At 41.2% G+C, this 17,676-nt stretch overlaps 1 protein-coding gene across 1 annotated transcript in view; it reads right to left on the bottom strand.

The window, feature by feature from the left end:
- Positions 1-7,533, bottom strand: part of DOK6 (docking protein 6) — a 362,588-nt gene extending 355,055 nt beyond the window's left edge. The window contains exon 1 of the mRNA XM_060614064.3: positions 7,039-7,533. Coding sequence (XP_060470047.1) covers positions 7,039-7,104 — 66 coding nt within the window. The 5' untranslated portion in view covers positions 7,105-7,533. The remainder of the gene's footprint in view (positions 1-7,038) is intronic.
- Between the last annotated feature and the right edge of the window lie 10,143 nt (positions 7,534-17,676).

Here is a 17,676-nt window from a genome sequence, read left to right as displayed (position 1 = left end):
ACTTAAAGTTGAGTCGAGTGAATGATAACATTAGCTTTACACTATGTAGCCACCCGCAGAAAACACTTACTTTGAATAATGCGAATAGATGGGTTGCTACCTATGTATACTGCAAAGTGGAAGCTGTTGCCTTGTAGATGTGACACTGAACCTGAAGTTACCATACCTAGATTTGAGTATATACAGCCCCACACAAACCCAATCTGTGTCTCTGTCGCTCTGGCTGATTCGCTTTACTTTTTCTGGATTCGAGTTTATGTACAAAAGGTAAAATTAAATGAGGGTAACATCAAATATACTTTCAAAAAGCATGCTGGGAAAATTATATAAGACAATATATGTGAAAATTCTTTAGAAGCTGTAAAATACATGGTACCCCACGATGCAAAATGATTACATTACTTTTATGAAGCTTCAAATCAAAGCTCAAAGTGTCTGACCTCTCAGTCATTTTACTGTTAAGCCAAAATATTAGCCAAGCTTTTTATAATGAATTTAGTACAGTAACAGGAGAAATACTTTGCACATGTTCAAATATTACAACCACCATTTATTTCAAACAACATGAAAACATTTCTTTATTAAATGAGTTTCTGTTCTCCACTAATAACAAAATATCATTCCTTGTTCCATTCAATTTGACTGACAGGTGTAATACTCTCACTGAGGGATAGTGTTGCAATATAAAAATGAAGTACTCAAAGGATAATACTGCTCTCTATCTTAAAACTAATGAAGATTTATGCAGAAACTTCAAGAAAATGTTCTTTACCTACATTCTTGAACTCTTTGGACAATGCTACCAGAGCTTAAAGAAAAAGAAAATACCGTGACGAAAGTTAAGACAAAATCAGTAAAACTGAGGTAAAGAAATTATAGTATTCTCTCTTTTAATTAGTTTGTCCCATTTGATGGAAATTACTTCTTCCTTAAAAATAAACTTCAAAATTCACAACATCTAGAGAAGATCAGTAGATGGTAGGAAAATAGGTCATTTTTATTTTGTTTGTACTGCTCACTTTTGACCTGTGTAGTTTCTAAAATGAAGTGGGTGGCAACAGAAACAGAGCGAAGTCATGAATACTTAATAGTCCTACCCAATATTATTCACATGGGTTGTTACAACCCAAATAGAACAACACATTACAACAAAAATACTTCAAACAACAAAAATGGATCACACCTATTTCAAATACATAGGCTTCAAATTAAACTATTTGTGTGTGTGTGTGTGTGTGTGTGTGTGTGTGTGTGTGTGTGTATTTTAGACTGATCCTAGGTACCAACCATTACTGAGCACTTTTGAAAGACATTTAAGGAAACTGGCAATTTTGTAAATTCTTACAAAGATATTTTACCACTGCATAATTACTCTACTCACAATTTCAGTAAATTTGCAAGATTTCCCTAAGCACTGAGTATAATCTTTGTTATCTGAGGAAATGCCATCTTTTAAGATTCACCTTGCCAGCAGTCATGTGTAAATATATTAAGATAAAAACTGAGATGTGAACATTTATATCTCACTCCTGATTTAACAGCTGACCCCAGGTAGCACACAGACATAATCATTTAATATCAATATCTAGCAAAACGTCTGGGCTTGGTGTTTACAGGTAGGCTTATTTTTATTTTCCTTGTTTTTGGCTTTAAGTTTTGAAAATCAAAGATTATCAGGCATGCCCATATGCATGCGTAGGGATTTTTTAAAAAGACAAAAATCTCACTGATTTCTGAAAATACCAGAAATGCCATACGTATATATAATTGCAAACAAATTAATATACAGGGATTCTATAGAAGGTATACAAGATGTTTTTCAACTCTAAAATTGTAAGAACCAGTAATTCTTGTAGAGATAGGTAGATAAGTCGATAGAGATAGAGGCAGATATAGATACAGAAATTAAGTGGAACGTATACATAGTGTTAAACATATACATGATAGTCACCATGAATGAAAACCTAAAATAAAAACCGCTAAAATAATTAGAATTTTCATGTATTCTAAATCCATATTTTATGAGAAAGAGATAAATGATAAATAACCATGGATACAATGGATCCTTTCCAGAAAGCAATGTCCAGGATACGCAATATTCCAGAATGAGTAAAGATTTAAATACACTGAAAGCAACTTCCATGTCTTAAAGCCATGGATGGAGAATTCATATCTGAAGTAACGATCCTGAAAGTTCTTTTAACTTCTGAATGGTCAAAGTGATTAAGTTACTTATAAATTTTATCTTAAATGTATTAATTGCATCTTATTCTTGGAAAACTGGTAATGTATGTCATATAAAATAAAATCACTCTTCATAAAATACTTTCTAGATATTTGGGAAACCAGAGACATTTTTAATTGCTCTAGTCAACCAAAATAATGCAAATGCACACATGAAAACTCCCATTTATATTAATAAATAAACTTCTACAAAGGGGTAAAGTCTCATAAACGTCTCTCATGAAAAACAACTCTCTTCCATCATCAGAAGAAAGCTGTTTGTGGAAGAACAAGAAAACCCAAAGAACTTACAGGAAGCTCAATAATCATCAAGCCAGGGATGGAAGCATCTCAAGGTTTGAATCAAAGTGGTAGAGAAAGCAAGATGTGGATGAATCCACAGTAAGTTCTTGGAACAAAGGGAGACTATGCAAAAGAGAAAATCCTGAAGAGATGTTCAGCTCATAACGTTGGGGCTCATCACATACTCCAAATGTGTTGCTCTGACTTTCTCTGCTTCCCTTATATCCAGGTTGGGGTAAAGTGACTCTTACTGGCCTAACGTACTATGAGTAGTAGTGATGTAGGAGGTATTTCTTGTTAATAACCCTGACTTAATACAACATGACTCTGGAACAGTCTCTCTCTCTCTCTCTCTCCTCTCTCTCTCTCTCTCTCTCTCTCCCCCTTTCACTCTCTCTCTCTCTCTCTCTCACACACACACACACACCATCTGATACACAGTAGATGCTTCATAATTATTTGATTATACGTTGAATGTGCAAACGCCAACCGTATTTCGAGACGTTCCTTTGATACCCACACAAACAGCAAAATCCCTGACCTGACTTTGAGAAAGAAATAGAAAACGATTTTGTGTAAAATACTATTTATTTGTGCACAGTGTGCCCATGAATAGCCTCACTGATGTATTTGAACAGGATTCCTTGAGAACAATGATGCGAGGGCTGAGTCTAGAATTAGTCAAACTGTGGCAGCCGGGATTTGTACAGCAATGTTAATGATAGTGATAATGACGTCCCTCTATAAGGCTGCATTTACTTTAGCTACAATATAGAGTCCACACGTCATGTGTAAAGTTATTTTAATGATTTCAGTGGTCGAGTTCTTAGTTTATCTGCAAACCAAGAACAGGTTGGATATTTTATAATATATGCCTTGCGGACTAAATTTAATCTTTCAGTGGTCACAAGGAAACATTTAATTAATAAAGGCTAAGAGATAAACAATTTTGGCCAACATGCTTTTGCTTTGTTTTATTGTTATTAGTCCTGTAAGTAACTTTTTATTAAAAAAAATACTGACCACTATGGCACCTTGTGAATTATAATACCAGTTATGCAACACGGAAGAGGGCAAAAGAAACTGAACTACAGTAAAGGCTTTTAAATCATGCAAAAGGAAAATAATATATTCATACAAACTATGATATGTCATAATGAAAAATTAACATAGACTATAAAGACATGACTCTAAGAGTCATGTCGTTATATGTTTAATGATTTAATACCTGTAAAATTTTAATGATTGAATAAACATAATTTTAAAAGACAAGAGTAAAATTTGGGGCAATTATACTATTTTTTTTCAAAATTATTTTCCTGAATGGAAGATAAGCTGGTTAATGAGTCAAGACAAACTTCAAAGCAAACATTCAAAAAATTGTTCAACACTCACTACTTCACTCACACAACTGGGTAAGGAAATATTCTCCACTGGGAGCACTAAATTCTGTAGGAAGACACAAGGCAAGGGCCCTTTCACCATTTCAGTCTGGAAGGGCCTGGATCCTGGTTTTCCCCCAGCCCAAAAGGCAGCTAGTGCTTTTCTGCCCTCATTCAGCACAATAGGGAACACTAACTAGTAAGGAGAAAAGAATCCAACAGAACATTTCATCTCAAAATATGCTTTCGTGTCATAATCTCGGATACCACTGGCCTCATGCCCAGGGGTCTATTTTCCCCTTTAGATTATTATAAAATTTGGTTTTTGAAAGCACGAGTTCGGTACCTCATAAATCAAATATCTGTGCATATTTCATCAGAATTCCTTTTATTTTAGTTCTAAACATAAACCATAAAAGAATCGTTACGTATCATTTGAGTTCAAAATATTATTTTACTTGGAAAAGTCCATACTTCTGAGTCCATGACATTAGTAATATGTCTTATTAACTATGAAAATTACATTTTAATGTTTAGATAAATTGTATTGCTATGCTTAAGGCACACAACACTTGCTTAGAGTTTTACTATCTTATGAGACAAACTTAACTTACTAAGCTTCACAGAATCTATAGGTTTGTCACGTGAATTCACCCTTCTGAATACTAGAAAATTCTGAATTGAAAGTCTCTATAGTTTTTTTTAAATAATATTCTTCAAAATAGTGAAGGTTAATTTAACGTTTCGATTTAATATTAAAACAAAAGTGTTTCAACACCAAAGTCTGAAGTTTACATTTCTCAAGTAGAAATGGAAGACAAAAGCAATTAACCTATACATAAACATGCTTTTACTGTTTTCTCTGAAAGGCGTCTTTTACAAAGGCTTATCTCCAAGCTGTGAGTCGGGAAAGGGATGCTATGGGATTGCAAACACATTTGCACACATCTTAAAGAGGAATGGTGTTTTAAAAGGACATTTCAAAGGCTGTTAACACGCATGGTTCCCCAAGAAGCAGTCAATGCTCTTTTCTTGGATCCTATATTTTAATTAGGTTGCATATCCCGTTTTTGTCGTAGCAAATCCTGGAAAGCTGGGAATGGGAGAGGAATCCTACAGACCCCCAGGGCCAAGAGCGCGAAGGCCCGGGTCCTCAGGGTTATATTTCTTAGTCTCATCTCATGTACACAGTGACTCTGTGTTAGGAGATACACATCTACCCGGGGGACCTGAATCATCCGTTAGCTTATAACGTCTGAGGTGTCAGACACAATTGAGATTCCAAGAAGACGGAAGGCGCGAGAATGATGAGCGAGCACCCCGTGGGGGAGCAAAGGGCTTCAAAGGTCAAGTTCCTAAAATGGTTCTCCCCTCCACCTCTCGCTTGCCGTGCAGCGCGTCCCGCCCGCGAGAAGCCGGCAGCCTCCTGGACAACTGCAGCTTTACACGTGGGTCCTTCCTATCTCCCGGGAAAGGAACGAGGCGCAATTAAATCTCCACCCGAGAGCGGCCCTTGCAACCAGAGGGGCTGCACCCCGCGCGCGCGCGCGCGCTCTGGCCCCGGAAGGGCGCGCGGCAGGCCACGGGAGCGCCTGGCTGCGCCGGGTGGGGGTGGGGGTGGGCGCTTCGTAGTCGCCCTGTTGTGTACGCCCCACTTCTACGGATCTGCCCAAGTTCGGGAATGGGTCCCTCGTCTCCTCGGGGCACCGTCTGCATCTTCAACGAGAAAGCCAGCAGAAAGCAGCACCGAAACCCAAGTGTGCCCTTTTCCCTTCCCTGTGCCCCCCCACACCTGCGTCCACCAACTCCTGATAAAACGCCTCCTGGGTGCGTAGTGATGCGTCCTCTTTTAGGGGTTTAGGGGTTCTGCCCTATCTTCGTTCAATTTTCTAACGGTATATTTAGAATTATTTTTTCTTTCTTCCTTTTTAAGTGAGAGAATTAGTGAATTTCTCCCTCCTCTCTTCCCCTCTCCAAGTTGGAGGACTCATCCAGTCAGCAGGGAACGCGGGGAATGTTCTGGTTCAAGGCCGCTTTGCCCCAGGATTCCGGAGCTTCGCAGAACTGGAACTTTGAGAACACCGAGGTAGAGAAACATCCAGGGAATCCGGGAAAGGGGCTCTTTCGCCCCCACACCGGTTTCCCTTCCTGCTCTGGACCGGCCCGCCAAGGTCGTTCTCGGTGGCCCATCTCCCATCGCGCGCTCCCCCCACTGCCACCACAGGGACCCCTGCGCGTCGTTCCCGCGGTCCCCCCACGGCCGCCAAGCCCAAAGGCCCGTTCCTCCTCTCCTGGCCTCGGGGCTCCACACCCAGGTCTCCTGGGACCATCCACGTGTCCCTCCTACCTCCTCGTCTGGTCACTAGAGAACTTCTGAACCCCCCGGGGCGGGGGGGGGGGGGGTCTACACTGTTTCTCTCCCAAGTCAGGCACAACGTCTTGCGCGGAAAAACTACGACAAGGTCTCCGTAAACTTTGCCGTCGCGAACCCTGCCGTGTCGGCGGCGGTGAGCACACACCTGCCTGCACACGGGCGCAGGTACACCTGTCCGGGCGCGCACACGGCCAGGGAGCCTGCCCCTGGGCAACCGCTCAGGGAGCCCGAAACTCTCTGGCAGTCGCCGGCGGGGACGCGCGGCAATGCTTGGGCATCAAAGGAGAATTTCGAAAGGGGCTGGGGAAGCGGGGACTAGGACACGGGGCTTGTAAATACACACACGGGAGCGTCCGTCCAGCTCCCGCACAGCGAGCCATTCTCCCCGAAAGGCGCACTTTGGAGAACAGAACACTGTGGGCTGCACCGTCCATAAACCCCCCTCCGAGGCGCATTCGTCTTCCAACCTGACCATCCCTTCCGTCTACATGACTTCTCAGTCTGGTCCAAGCCAGCAGCAGCGCGCGCATGAGGACGGGGACCGGGGCGCTCCGGGAACCCTCGGCCCGGTGTGCAGAGCCCCCCGAGGCAGGTGCGGGCCCCCACACCGGCCGAGCAACAAGCGGGCTGTCCGCGAAAGGGCCGGGTCCCTCTTCGCCCCTGTCCCCGCGCGGGTCACCTCTCCCCGCCCCCCTCCCTACAGCCGGCCGCGCCAAACGCGAGCCGGGGAAGGAGAAAGCCGAGCGAGCCACTCACCCCCAGCTTCCTGCTGCGGATTTTCACGTAGCCCTGCTTGACTATGTCGTTAAAGTTGGAGGCCATGGCCAGCGCGTTCGGGCTCGTCCCCTCCGCGATCGGCTTCCCCGAGTCGGGAGCCGCCGGCCGCCGCCGCCGCCGCCGCCCGGTCCGCGCAGGTCTCGCATCCAGCCAGCCGCCGCCACAGCCGCGCCGCCGCCCGGTCCCCCGAGCTCCCGCCGGCGGGGACGCGGGCCGGTGGCAGGGCGGCCGCGGACGGGGAACGCGGGCCCGGCGCCGCGAGCAGCGCCCGCCCTCCGCGTTCCGGTCCTCACCTCCGCCCCCCGCCGCGAGCCGAGCGCCGGGCCCGCGCCGCCGCCAGCTGCGGGCGCCCCCTCCGCGCCGCCGCCCCCGGCAGCACCCACGGGCTGGCGCCTCGCTCGGCGGCGCACAGCTGGCCGGAGCGCACCGGCGCGGGGGGAGGGGCGGGCCGACTGGGCGGCCGGGCTCCCTCCCCGCCCCCCACCCCACCCCACCCCACCCCACCCGGGCCCCGCGGGGTGGCTGCGCTCGGAGACGCCCGCTGGACGCGCTCCATCCCCGGCGGCTCCGGCGGGGAGCGCCTCCCGCCTCCCGCGCCCCGGGTCGCGCTCCCCGCCCCCGGCCCCCTCTGCCCGAGCCCGCGTCGCTCTCCCGGGTGCGGGATTCCTGAGGACACGGCTCCTCGTTCCGGGGCTCTCCGCGCCCCCTCCCCAGCTGGACTCGGGGAAAGGGCGGTGGGGACGCTCCCGAAGAGGGGAAGGCAAACGGGAGGCAGTGGTTTATTTCGATGGCCTTGTGTACGTGCATGTTTTGTTGCCGAGCACATGCTCGCGTTCCAGGTCTCTGCCCCACTGGGAAGTGTAAGTCGACGCCGAGCCCTTCCCGGCGCACACAAAGAGACCAAGCGTGCGCATGTGTCTAATCCCTCTGCTGCTGGGGAGGCTGGAGCGAGATCACGCGCGGCAGCCCCCTCGCCGACGTCCTCGCGCGAAGAGGCAGCGAGGCTCGGGCTCTTTGGCAGGAGCGGCGTGGACTGATGGATGCGCGCCTTTTAGTTAACTACGACTCAGAGTGGCTCGTGGCATTTCATCTTCCAGGGGAGATGGAGACCATAACTGTTACTGGTGGATGCAAACGATTTCTCGAAATGTTCAACTTGTAAACATCAATAACAGTGGAGAACTTTCTCCCCTTTACGTAGGAACGCTTGGCGTTTAAAAGTAGGCTGCTCCCCGGTGTAAAGAAATTTTAATTTAAAAATTATATCCATTTTTATACGATGCAAGGAGAAGTAAGCAGTATTGCATTCTGGCTGGCGGCAAGGTATGGGCTTTTGCTGTAGGGAAGACTATTTAGTACCTAGTCGCTCAGGGTGTTTCTCTTTAAGAAAAAAAAAAATGTAATAGGATTGAAAATGTTATAAATGACTCCTTCATTTATAGTCTATATTCGATAAAAGTTCAAAAGAGTATGTTTATTTCCACTTCCCATAGCGAGCAGTGTTTTCCCATGTTTTCAGTAAAAATGTCTTAGCCTTATTGGGAACATACTAATTTTAAGACTGAAAGGAAACTACTTGATTGAAGGGAGGAAAACTATGAAACCTTAAAGGACCAAGTATTATGTCCCTGACCGCACTCAAATAGGCACCCCAAAGGCGATTTTTGTACCATCAGTAGCAAGAGTTTTCATCTAGAGCCGGTATATCGAAGTGGAAACTCTTACCAAGAGCATACTCTTCCTCTCCATTCGTTTATGTAGCAAACATTGGTTTGGGCTGTTAACCCTGGACCGCTCCAGATGCTGGGCAAATATTTAGAGTCACATGGACAGATCCCTTAGGCTGTCACTCAGATCACTTAGGTTGTCTGTTCCATTCACTTGTTGCTATTCCATATACCACGGGACTATGATTTTATATGAAGGCTGATTTAGATTTGCAGATGCTTTAAATACCATTCATTCAGTCCTCTCACAATGCTGTGTGTTAAGCAAAAAATACTTGCCATTTAATAGATGAGGAAACTGAGACTCTGAAACATTCGGTTGCAGAGACACAATTTACAGATTGGTTTTGGGTCTGCAGTAATTTCCATGACCACTAACGGTTCCCATCATTTATATTATAATCCGTTTCTACAGATCAATTGTGAGGTATTTGAAGCAGAGATTAGCTTTCCCAATAATAATCTCAGTGCTAACTTAAGGGTCAGGCATGTTTCATAAATCTGGCTTTTAATAATTATATAATGATGATGCCTTTTTTTATATACTTATGTAGGTCTTTACAACACCCTACCTAATATGATTTAAATATTCTCCTACAGTTACTTTTGATTCTTAAATTTCTGGTAGAGCTGTGTGTGTTTGTGTATGTGTGTGTGTGTGTGCGCGCGCGTGTGTGCGTGTGTGTGTGTGCGCGCGCGTGTGTGCGTGTGTGTGTGTGTGTGTGTGTGTGTGTGTATACAATTGATTGTATCCTCAGGGCATTATTTATTGTAGTCACCTAAGCCTCAGACTTTCTGTTAACTAGCAACGTGACTTAGAAATCTGAGTACATTCTTCTTTTCTTTTTTCCAAGAATAATTCATAAGAGGTGCTGTATATATCTACCTAACTCACGTCAAGAAGAACAAAATGTTTCACTGCCCCATTGATTAGAGTGTTCAAGTATTGTCAGCCTGATGCATCCATTATAAAATTTTCCACCAAACTTCTACCTAATGTTTTTCTCAGCTATGGATGATGACTGCACTGATGCATTATTTCATTCAGGATTGCAAAATTGTGATTCTCTAATTTTATTTTATACCTGAATTTGTAAGATATTATCTTACAAGACAAAACTTTCCTTTGCAAGATATAGGATTGTCCTCAAATAGATTCCTTATAAGAAAGGCAGGGAATATGCTTGATTCTTAACCCTTATAAATCATTTTTTAGACATTTTACACAATTTTTAAACAATCTTTTAGAAATATTAAATGTGTTTTAGCCAATACAAAAGGACACCCTCCTTCCTTAGGAATATCATAAAAATGGAGTTTTATGTACATGATGCAGTTCAATCCATCAGAGCCATTGTTCTTTTTGGTGTTTTAATTGCCCCATCTTTGACCAGAAGGAGCTGGCTTCAACTGATATTTTTGTGTTGTTTTCAGGTACCCATGGACCTTAATAGCTTTGTTGTGATCAATCACAAGATATCCCAGGTTCATCTTGTACATTTCCAACTCTAGACTTGGAGTCCATTATTTTCCCTAGGAACCATTGTTTGTTTAATGGGAAATGAAATTCAGTTTCCATAATCTGGTTTAGTAGGATGTTATTTTTGCTACAGATTCTAAGCTTTTCAGTTACAAAGACATAAAATGCTTTATTTTAGAAATACATTTCAAAAGAGAAAAATTCTCAATTTTTATGGATATTTCCAATTTAATCACCGGGTTGGCTGATCCCATATTTAAGGATTGTTTTTCTCTTTTGAGATTTTTATTATATAAAATAGTTATACGTTTCCAAAGTCAAACCTACAAAATAAGATACGTGGAGAAATATAGTTCTGATTTTTGTCCCTTCCTCTCTGTTCTCTCCCTCTCTTTTTAGGAAACCATTTTTATTAGTTTTAAGTTTATCCTTCCCTTGTTTCTTTTTGATGATATAAGGAAAGATGTAAATGTTTCTATTTCTGTTTTCTTACACACAAAAAAATAGTATACTATTCCTACTCTAATCACTATAGTAGACAGTCTCTAAAATGGGCCTCCAAAGATGCCCAGTTTTTGGTATAGTGTCCCCTTCTGAATGTGCTGGACTTTTTGACTAACTTCTAGTGAATAGAATGGCAGAAGTAATGGAGTGCCTTTCCTTAATTAGGTTATAAAAAGACTGTGACTTCGATTCAGGTGATCTTTATTGGATTGCTCGCTCTGGGGGAAGCTATCCGCCACAACATGAAGAAATCTTGTGGAGACACCTATGTGAATAAGCCTGGAGAAAGATCATCTGAAGCTTTCCAACAGCCTGGTGCAGAAGCCCAGAAAGGGATCCTCCCCCGTGAAGGCTTCAGGTGACCATTCGCTGCTCATCCCTGAGATACCCTGAGTCAGAACCGGCCGTCTAAGCTGCTACTGGTTGCTCAAACGTAATAGATGCTGTAATATAACAAAAGTTTACTTTCATCTTTCCATGTGCTAACTTTTGGGGTATTTTTAATGCATAAATGGATAACTGAAATCCATTTTGGTATGTGGAAATAGGGTGCTTCCATGCCCAAAACTGTAAAATTGGGGCATGGCTTTGGAAGCCATCGGTGGCCATGAGAAGGGTGTTAGTGAGGTCAAATTGCAAAGCTTTGCACATTGAGGACGCTGTGAGTGAGACCTTACAGTAAAGTGAGGAAATATTATTGGAAATTGGAAGAGAGGGTATTGTATGTGGTGGCAGGAAACTTAGCCGAACTGTTTCTGAAACTATGTGGAAATTAAAATATGTGCCCACTACTCTGTGTCATCTAATAGATTTCCAAGCAACATGTTGGTGATACAGCTTTCTTGTTGCTTAGTAAAACGAGGGAGGAGAAGGATAAATTGGAGGGGGGGAACCATGAAACAAATAGGAGCCAAGAACTGATGATGGCTTTAAGTGTCCTCAGCCTCTCTAAACCACAACAATGCTAGAATGCAAGAAATGACTTCTGGGCAAGCATTAATCCTGGGCACTGCTACGAAAATGTGGTCTGAAGATAAAAGCCAAGGGTATGACTATAAGATACATATATTTTTTAAGATTTCAGAAAATTAGTTATTTTACAGTCACATCTTTGGCTGTATCTTTAGACCGAATTTTCACGACAGTGCTCTAGATTTAATCTAATAAAATAAAGAGGTTCACAGGAAGCCCACAAAGTTTTCAAAAGGTGTATATATGCAGAAACATTATCAGACCAAGACTCAGAATGAGGGGGTGTACTTGAACTTCCAGTCTTTGACTGGTAGGAAGCAGGCGGAGGGAACAGCCCAGCTGCAAGAAAATGTTCTCCCTTTAAAAGTAAGGATGGCTGTGTTTCTCAAGGAGGAACCAAGAGCCTAGAGAAAAGAACTAAGAATCTTAGAGAAGCATTCTTTGACCTTGAGAACTAATCCAGGAACTCCCCAAATTTCCCATCTGGATTTCGGAATTTTGGAGGACCCATGATTCTATGTGTCTTTTTGAGTCCATTTTGGTTTTTTGTTTGTTTGCCTGCTTTTTGGGTTTTTTTGAGAGAGAGAGAGAGAGAGAGAGAGAGAGCGCATTCATGTAGGGGAGAGGGGGGAAGGAGAGAGACAGAATCTTAAGCAGCCTTCATGCTCAGTACAGAGCCCAACGTGGAGCTCAGTCTCATGACACTGGCATCATGACCCAAGCCAAAGTCAAGAGTGGGACACGCTCAACCAACTGAGAACCACCCAGGCACCCCTTGAGTCCATTTTGAGGCAGAATGTGTTCAGTGGTTGTACAGTGTTTCTTCCATCATTGCATGTTGGAATCGTGGTGAGCAGATTGCTTGTCTGTTTAGATTCAAAGGTCTACAGTTTGAGAATAAGATTCACAGATGAAAAAAATTGTACCTAAAATACCACACTTGAGGACCCTCACTGACACCAGTGGCCCTAGTGTTTAGATATGTTCCTGTTTCTGGTCTCTCGTTCCTGTTTTTGGATAGTCTCTTAAATATTTTCCCAAAGTAGGTATGTAGATGATACAGTCTGAATTGGTCATGATATGGATTCTTGGGTTTCAATCCAATATCTCTGCGGTCTGTATGTGTTATTCCATAGTCCTTAATTTACATCATGCAGTTAAGAAATGCAAAGCCAAGGGGCGCCTGAGTGGCTCAGTCGGTTAAGCATCTGACTTCCCTCAGGTCATGATGTCGGTCTGTGAGTTCGAGCCCCACATCAGGCTCTGCGCTGACAGTTCAGAGCCTGGAGTCTGCTTTGGATTCTGTCTGTTCCTCCCCCACGCATGCTCTGTCTCTCTGTCTTTCAAAAATGAATAAACATTAAAAAAAATTTAAATATTTTTAGAAATACAAAGCCAATTTGACTTTTGCTTAATGTGTAAGAAAACTTTCTACCTGAAGCTTGTAAAACTTTCCCTTCATCCTTAAATGAAGGAACATACTAGAATTGTGCCTTATGTGCACTTAAATTCATCCTCATATTCAGGAACATACTCGGATTGTGCCTTATGTGTACTTTCTCAATATGTGGAATTTGCTAACGTTGTTATTTTATTATTAATATAATAAAAATAGTTTCTATTATTATAGCCATTATTTGTTTAATTTTTTCTACTTATATATTATGCTGTTTTTCCTTTTGGAATTTCTTTTATATCCTGGACCTAGGCTCTGGTTCTTTTTTTTTTTTTTTTTTTTGCCTTATTTTTTCCATTTCTTCATTGTTTGGCTCTCTCCTCTGAGACATTCTTTGAATTTGACCTTTCAGACTGTAAACTCATATGTAATCAGTAATATTGCTCTCTTCAAGTCATCTTCTAAATATTAAATTGGAAAATCATATTTATATCTCATGAAAGTCTTTTGTCGGAGTTCAGAAGGTTGTCGCTTAGATATTCTTAGGTGTTCTTGGTGTCCTTTATTCACATGCATGTTCTCCTCTAATAGTTGTGCTTCATTTGTTTTGTTCTCATTGCTTTCTTTGATCTCATTGACTTCTGGACACGTCCACTTTTCTTCAATCACTGCTCTCTAGATGTTGGAGACTGATAAGTGTTAACACTCTTGTTCTAATAGAAAACAAAGTGTTCTCCTCCTTGTAGGCTAGATATGCAGAAGCAGGTTATTATTTCAAATATTTCAAAAGCATGTTGGTATGTATTTGAATAACTGAAGGAGATAAACTGAAACACTACCCTTTGGGTTTTCTCCTACGTAACATAAAGTTTGACTTTTTACTAATTTCTGCCCTCTCCTAAATAGGGTTCAAAATATCAGTTGGGGTGAATTGGTTATTTCTATCACCTTTTTTCTATTTCAAGAATCTTTTAAGTTTGTTTATTTCTTTCTTTCTTTCTTTGTTTTAAGAGAGAGAGAGAGAAAGAGCTGGAGAGGAGCAGAGAGAGAAGGAGAATCCTAGGCAGTTTCCACACTGTCGGTGCAGAGCCTGACACAGGGCTCAATCTCACAAACCATAAGATCATGACCTGTGCTAAAACCAAGAGTCAGACCGACTGAGGTCTGACCAAGTGTCATGGACTGAGCCACCCAGGTGTCCCACATTTTTCCATATCAAAACTAGATCTGGCGTTTTGTTCAAATTTATTATCTGATATATTATTTAAGCATCAATAAAGTAATTCGTTTTTCTTAAATGATAGAAGGGAATACTTGTAAATCTCATTTCTAGTTCCCATTAAAACAAGTAAGTAGGTTCAAAGTATTAAATGGTGATATTTAATTATCAAATTTAGTTTGGAAGTTTAAAATCTCAATTAATTGGCATACTTGTTAATATACAATACTGACTGGCATACTTACAAGACATGTAATTCAAGAACGATAAAGTTACTTAGCTGGAGTTGCATAGATAGCTCCTTAGATTTTAGTGAAATATGTTCAATTTCATAAAGCCAGTAGTTTATTTTCAACCATCCAGGAACTTTTATTTTAATCCAGAGATTTTTCTATAATGGAATGATAGTGTAACTGTCATACATGTAGCAGATATAAAAAAACCAAAACCAGGGAAAGTTATTTCTTAGTTGGAAAGTAGGATACACACTCTCTTAAAACAGAAAATATGGACAGGATGGATAGATGGAAAGTTCCCATGTTGGAGTCCCACAACTGCTGAGAGCTGATTTCCCATTGGGATTTGGTAGACACTGTGTTTAAACATCTATCTGGTCCACTATAAACTTTTTAGTTGTTGTAGAAAGAGCAGGATCATCAGAGCAAGACAAACGTAACTTCCATGAGCCTCAGTTTTTCCCAGTCTACAAAAGGGAAATCAAGAACTTAGAGATGTTAGGTGATAGGGCATATCTGACAGAGTGCCCATCACATAGTTTTCATAAAATGACTATCAATTGTCTTCTTCTGTATTAAAGAATAATCATGGCATAAGGGTTTATCTTCTTCATAATTTCTAGGAACATTATATCGTGATTCACAATCAATGCCATCTACATGTATTCCCATGATCATCATTATTTTGGAACTCAGAGAAACAGATAGACTGTTTAAGCAGCTTATTTACTTCAACCTAATGATTAGTTTAAATATAATTGGTTAGGTAAAGCATATAACTTACTAATTGCAGTGAAATGGTGTTTTTAGCTGATTCACAGATATTTTATACTCAGGTCTTTTAATATTATATACACAGTATTTATCAACAGTAGTATAATAAATAAAACTTTTAATATCATAGCTTATTATAGAACTACATTATGCTTGGGGTGCCTGGGTGGCTCAGTCGGTTCAGCATCTGACTTCGGCTCAGGTCATGGTCTTACGGCTCGTGAGTTCAAGCCCCGCATCAGGCTCTGTGCTGACAGCTCGGAGCCTGGAACCTGCTTTGGATTCTGTGTCTCCCTCTCTCTCTCCCCCTCCCCTGCTTGTGCTCTGTTTCTCTCTCTCTCAAAAATAAATAAACATTAAAAAAAATGTGAAGAAGAGAACTACATTATCCTTAAAATGACAATGTATTCAACAGAGAGGCAACTTGAAACTGAATAAAGGCTATAGGATTTGAAGTCACTTGCTGTCATTTAGGGTCTTATTTTCACAACCTGTCAACTCTGTGAATGGAGGAAGTTTGGGTAATCATTTATCTTTTCTGATCTTAAGTTTCTTTGGGAAAATTAAAATCCTTTTTAAAGTTTATTTATTTTGAGAGACAGAGCAGAGGAGGGGTAGAGAGAGAGAGGGAGAGAGAGAATCCCAGGCAGGCTCTGTGCTGTCAGTGTGGAGCCTGACATGGGGCTCAAATTCACCAACGGTGAGATCGTGACTAAGCCAAAACCAAGAGTCGGATGCTTAACCGACTGAACCACCCAGGTGCCCTTCTTTGGTTAAATTAAAGTGGATATAAAAAAATAAATAAAGTGGATATCCCACTCAAAAAAAAATTCCAAATAATTGATCTGATGATCAAATGACAGATGAATGGAATCAGTATAACCTTAAAGCACATTGTAAATACAAAATTCATGATCTGTAACTTCAAGTATTACAAATCATTTGAAAAATATTTAGCAGATAGAGGAAAAAGACCATTTACTTCACCAAAGACTGCCTCTAACTCTCTAGTAACAGATATAGATAAATACCATAAGTATCTTCTTGTTCATGTGGGGAAAATTTTGACCATATTTATTTAGTAGGGGACTCTCAATAAATAGAAATGGTCACTAGGTTAAAGTGTGCAAAAGTGACTTGTATTTGCAACAGACTTTTAAAATAGAATATTGATTCTAAAATGAAGAGAAGATCTATTATATTAAAACTTGGGTACATTGAGGAAAGTTGTAGGAACAAGGTAAGAACTTAAAACCTTCTTCTGAAGGAATGGTCACTATCATCAAAAAAGAAACTCAAATCAGTGATAAGTTCATACTTGTAGAGCATTCAAAGAATAAATAGGAAAAAGACAATCATGGGATTTTTTTTTCCCTCTGCGGATATCCCAACATTCCCTGAGGCTGAATGACAGGCTATCTGGCTTTATGAGTCATGGGAGATTTTATAGACCACATATGGGGACCAGACAAGCCTCTGGGTCGGTCATGACTCAGAGAGGCAATTTCTCACCACGGTTTCGCAAACCCCAGTGATTCATCGGTGTCTTCCTTCTTCAGTCCTTTCTCATTACCAGGACAATTCAAACAACTGAAAGAGAGTCAGAAAAGGTGTCACAGCTTATCTTGCTCCCATTCCCTGAATTTAAGATATCAGTTCCAGCAGGTTTCTGTCAGAACACAGGTAAATATCAGGTGCATTATGTGATATTTAATTTAGGCAACACAAAGGAAAGCAGTGTAAATGGAAAATGTCTAAGGAATGATCTGACCATTCAAAAATAGTCTTCATTTATGCCATAATATCAGATCCATACAGATAATTAAGGAAAGACCAAATGCAAAATTTTCTGCTTTCTTGAATTCACTTCAGTGTGATTTAAATATCAGATTCCCTTCAGATTAATTTTAGGTCTTCATCATATTAGTTCTCTGAACATGATAGGGGGTTAAAACTAGTCTATACAGCAAAGATAGAAGATGAAAGTAAATGACAAGGAGTCACAAAAAAAGGAATCATTTTTAAAAGATAAAAGGTATTAATGCCAAAAACGATAGCTTTAAAAGTGAAAATGTGAACTGTTTTGCTAAATAAATTATATTCACTTATAACTAAAGTAAAACGCATAGTGAGTCATATTTTATATCTTACAAACCCACAAAAGAGGCATAAGACATTTGAAATTCAAATGTAATTATATTCTAGGTAATGCTAAATGTCTCAATAGGTTTTTAAAAAGCAAAATAATGTGTAATAACATGATAGGAAACTATCAAATTCCAATAAACCTGTAAAAAGAAAACAAAAAT

This window comes from Panthera onca, chromosome D3 (assembly GCF_046562875.1).
Source record: "Panthera onca isolate mPanOnc1 chromosome D3, mPanOnc1 haplotype 2, whole genome shotgun sequence".
Classification (NCBI taxonomy): domain Eukaryota; kingdom Metazoa; phylum Chordata; class Mammalia; order Carnivora; family Felidae; genus Panthera; species Panthera onca.
The sequence above is the reverse complement of the archived record's forward strand: the minus strand, read 5'-3'. Positions and strand labels throughout refer to the sequence as shown.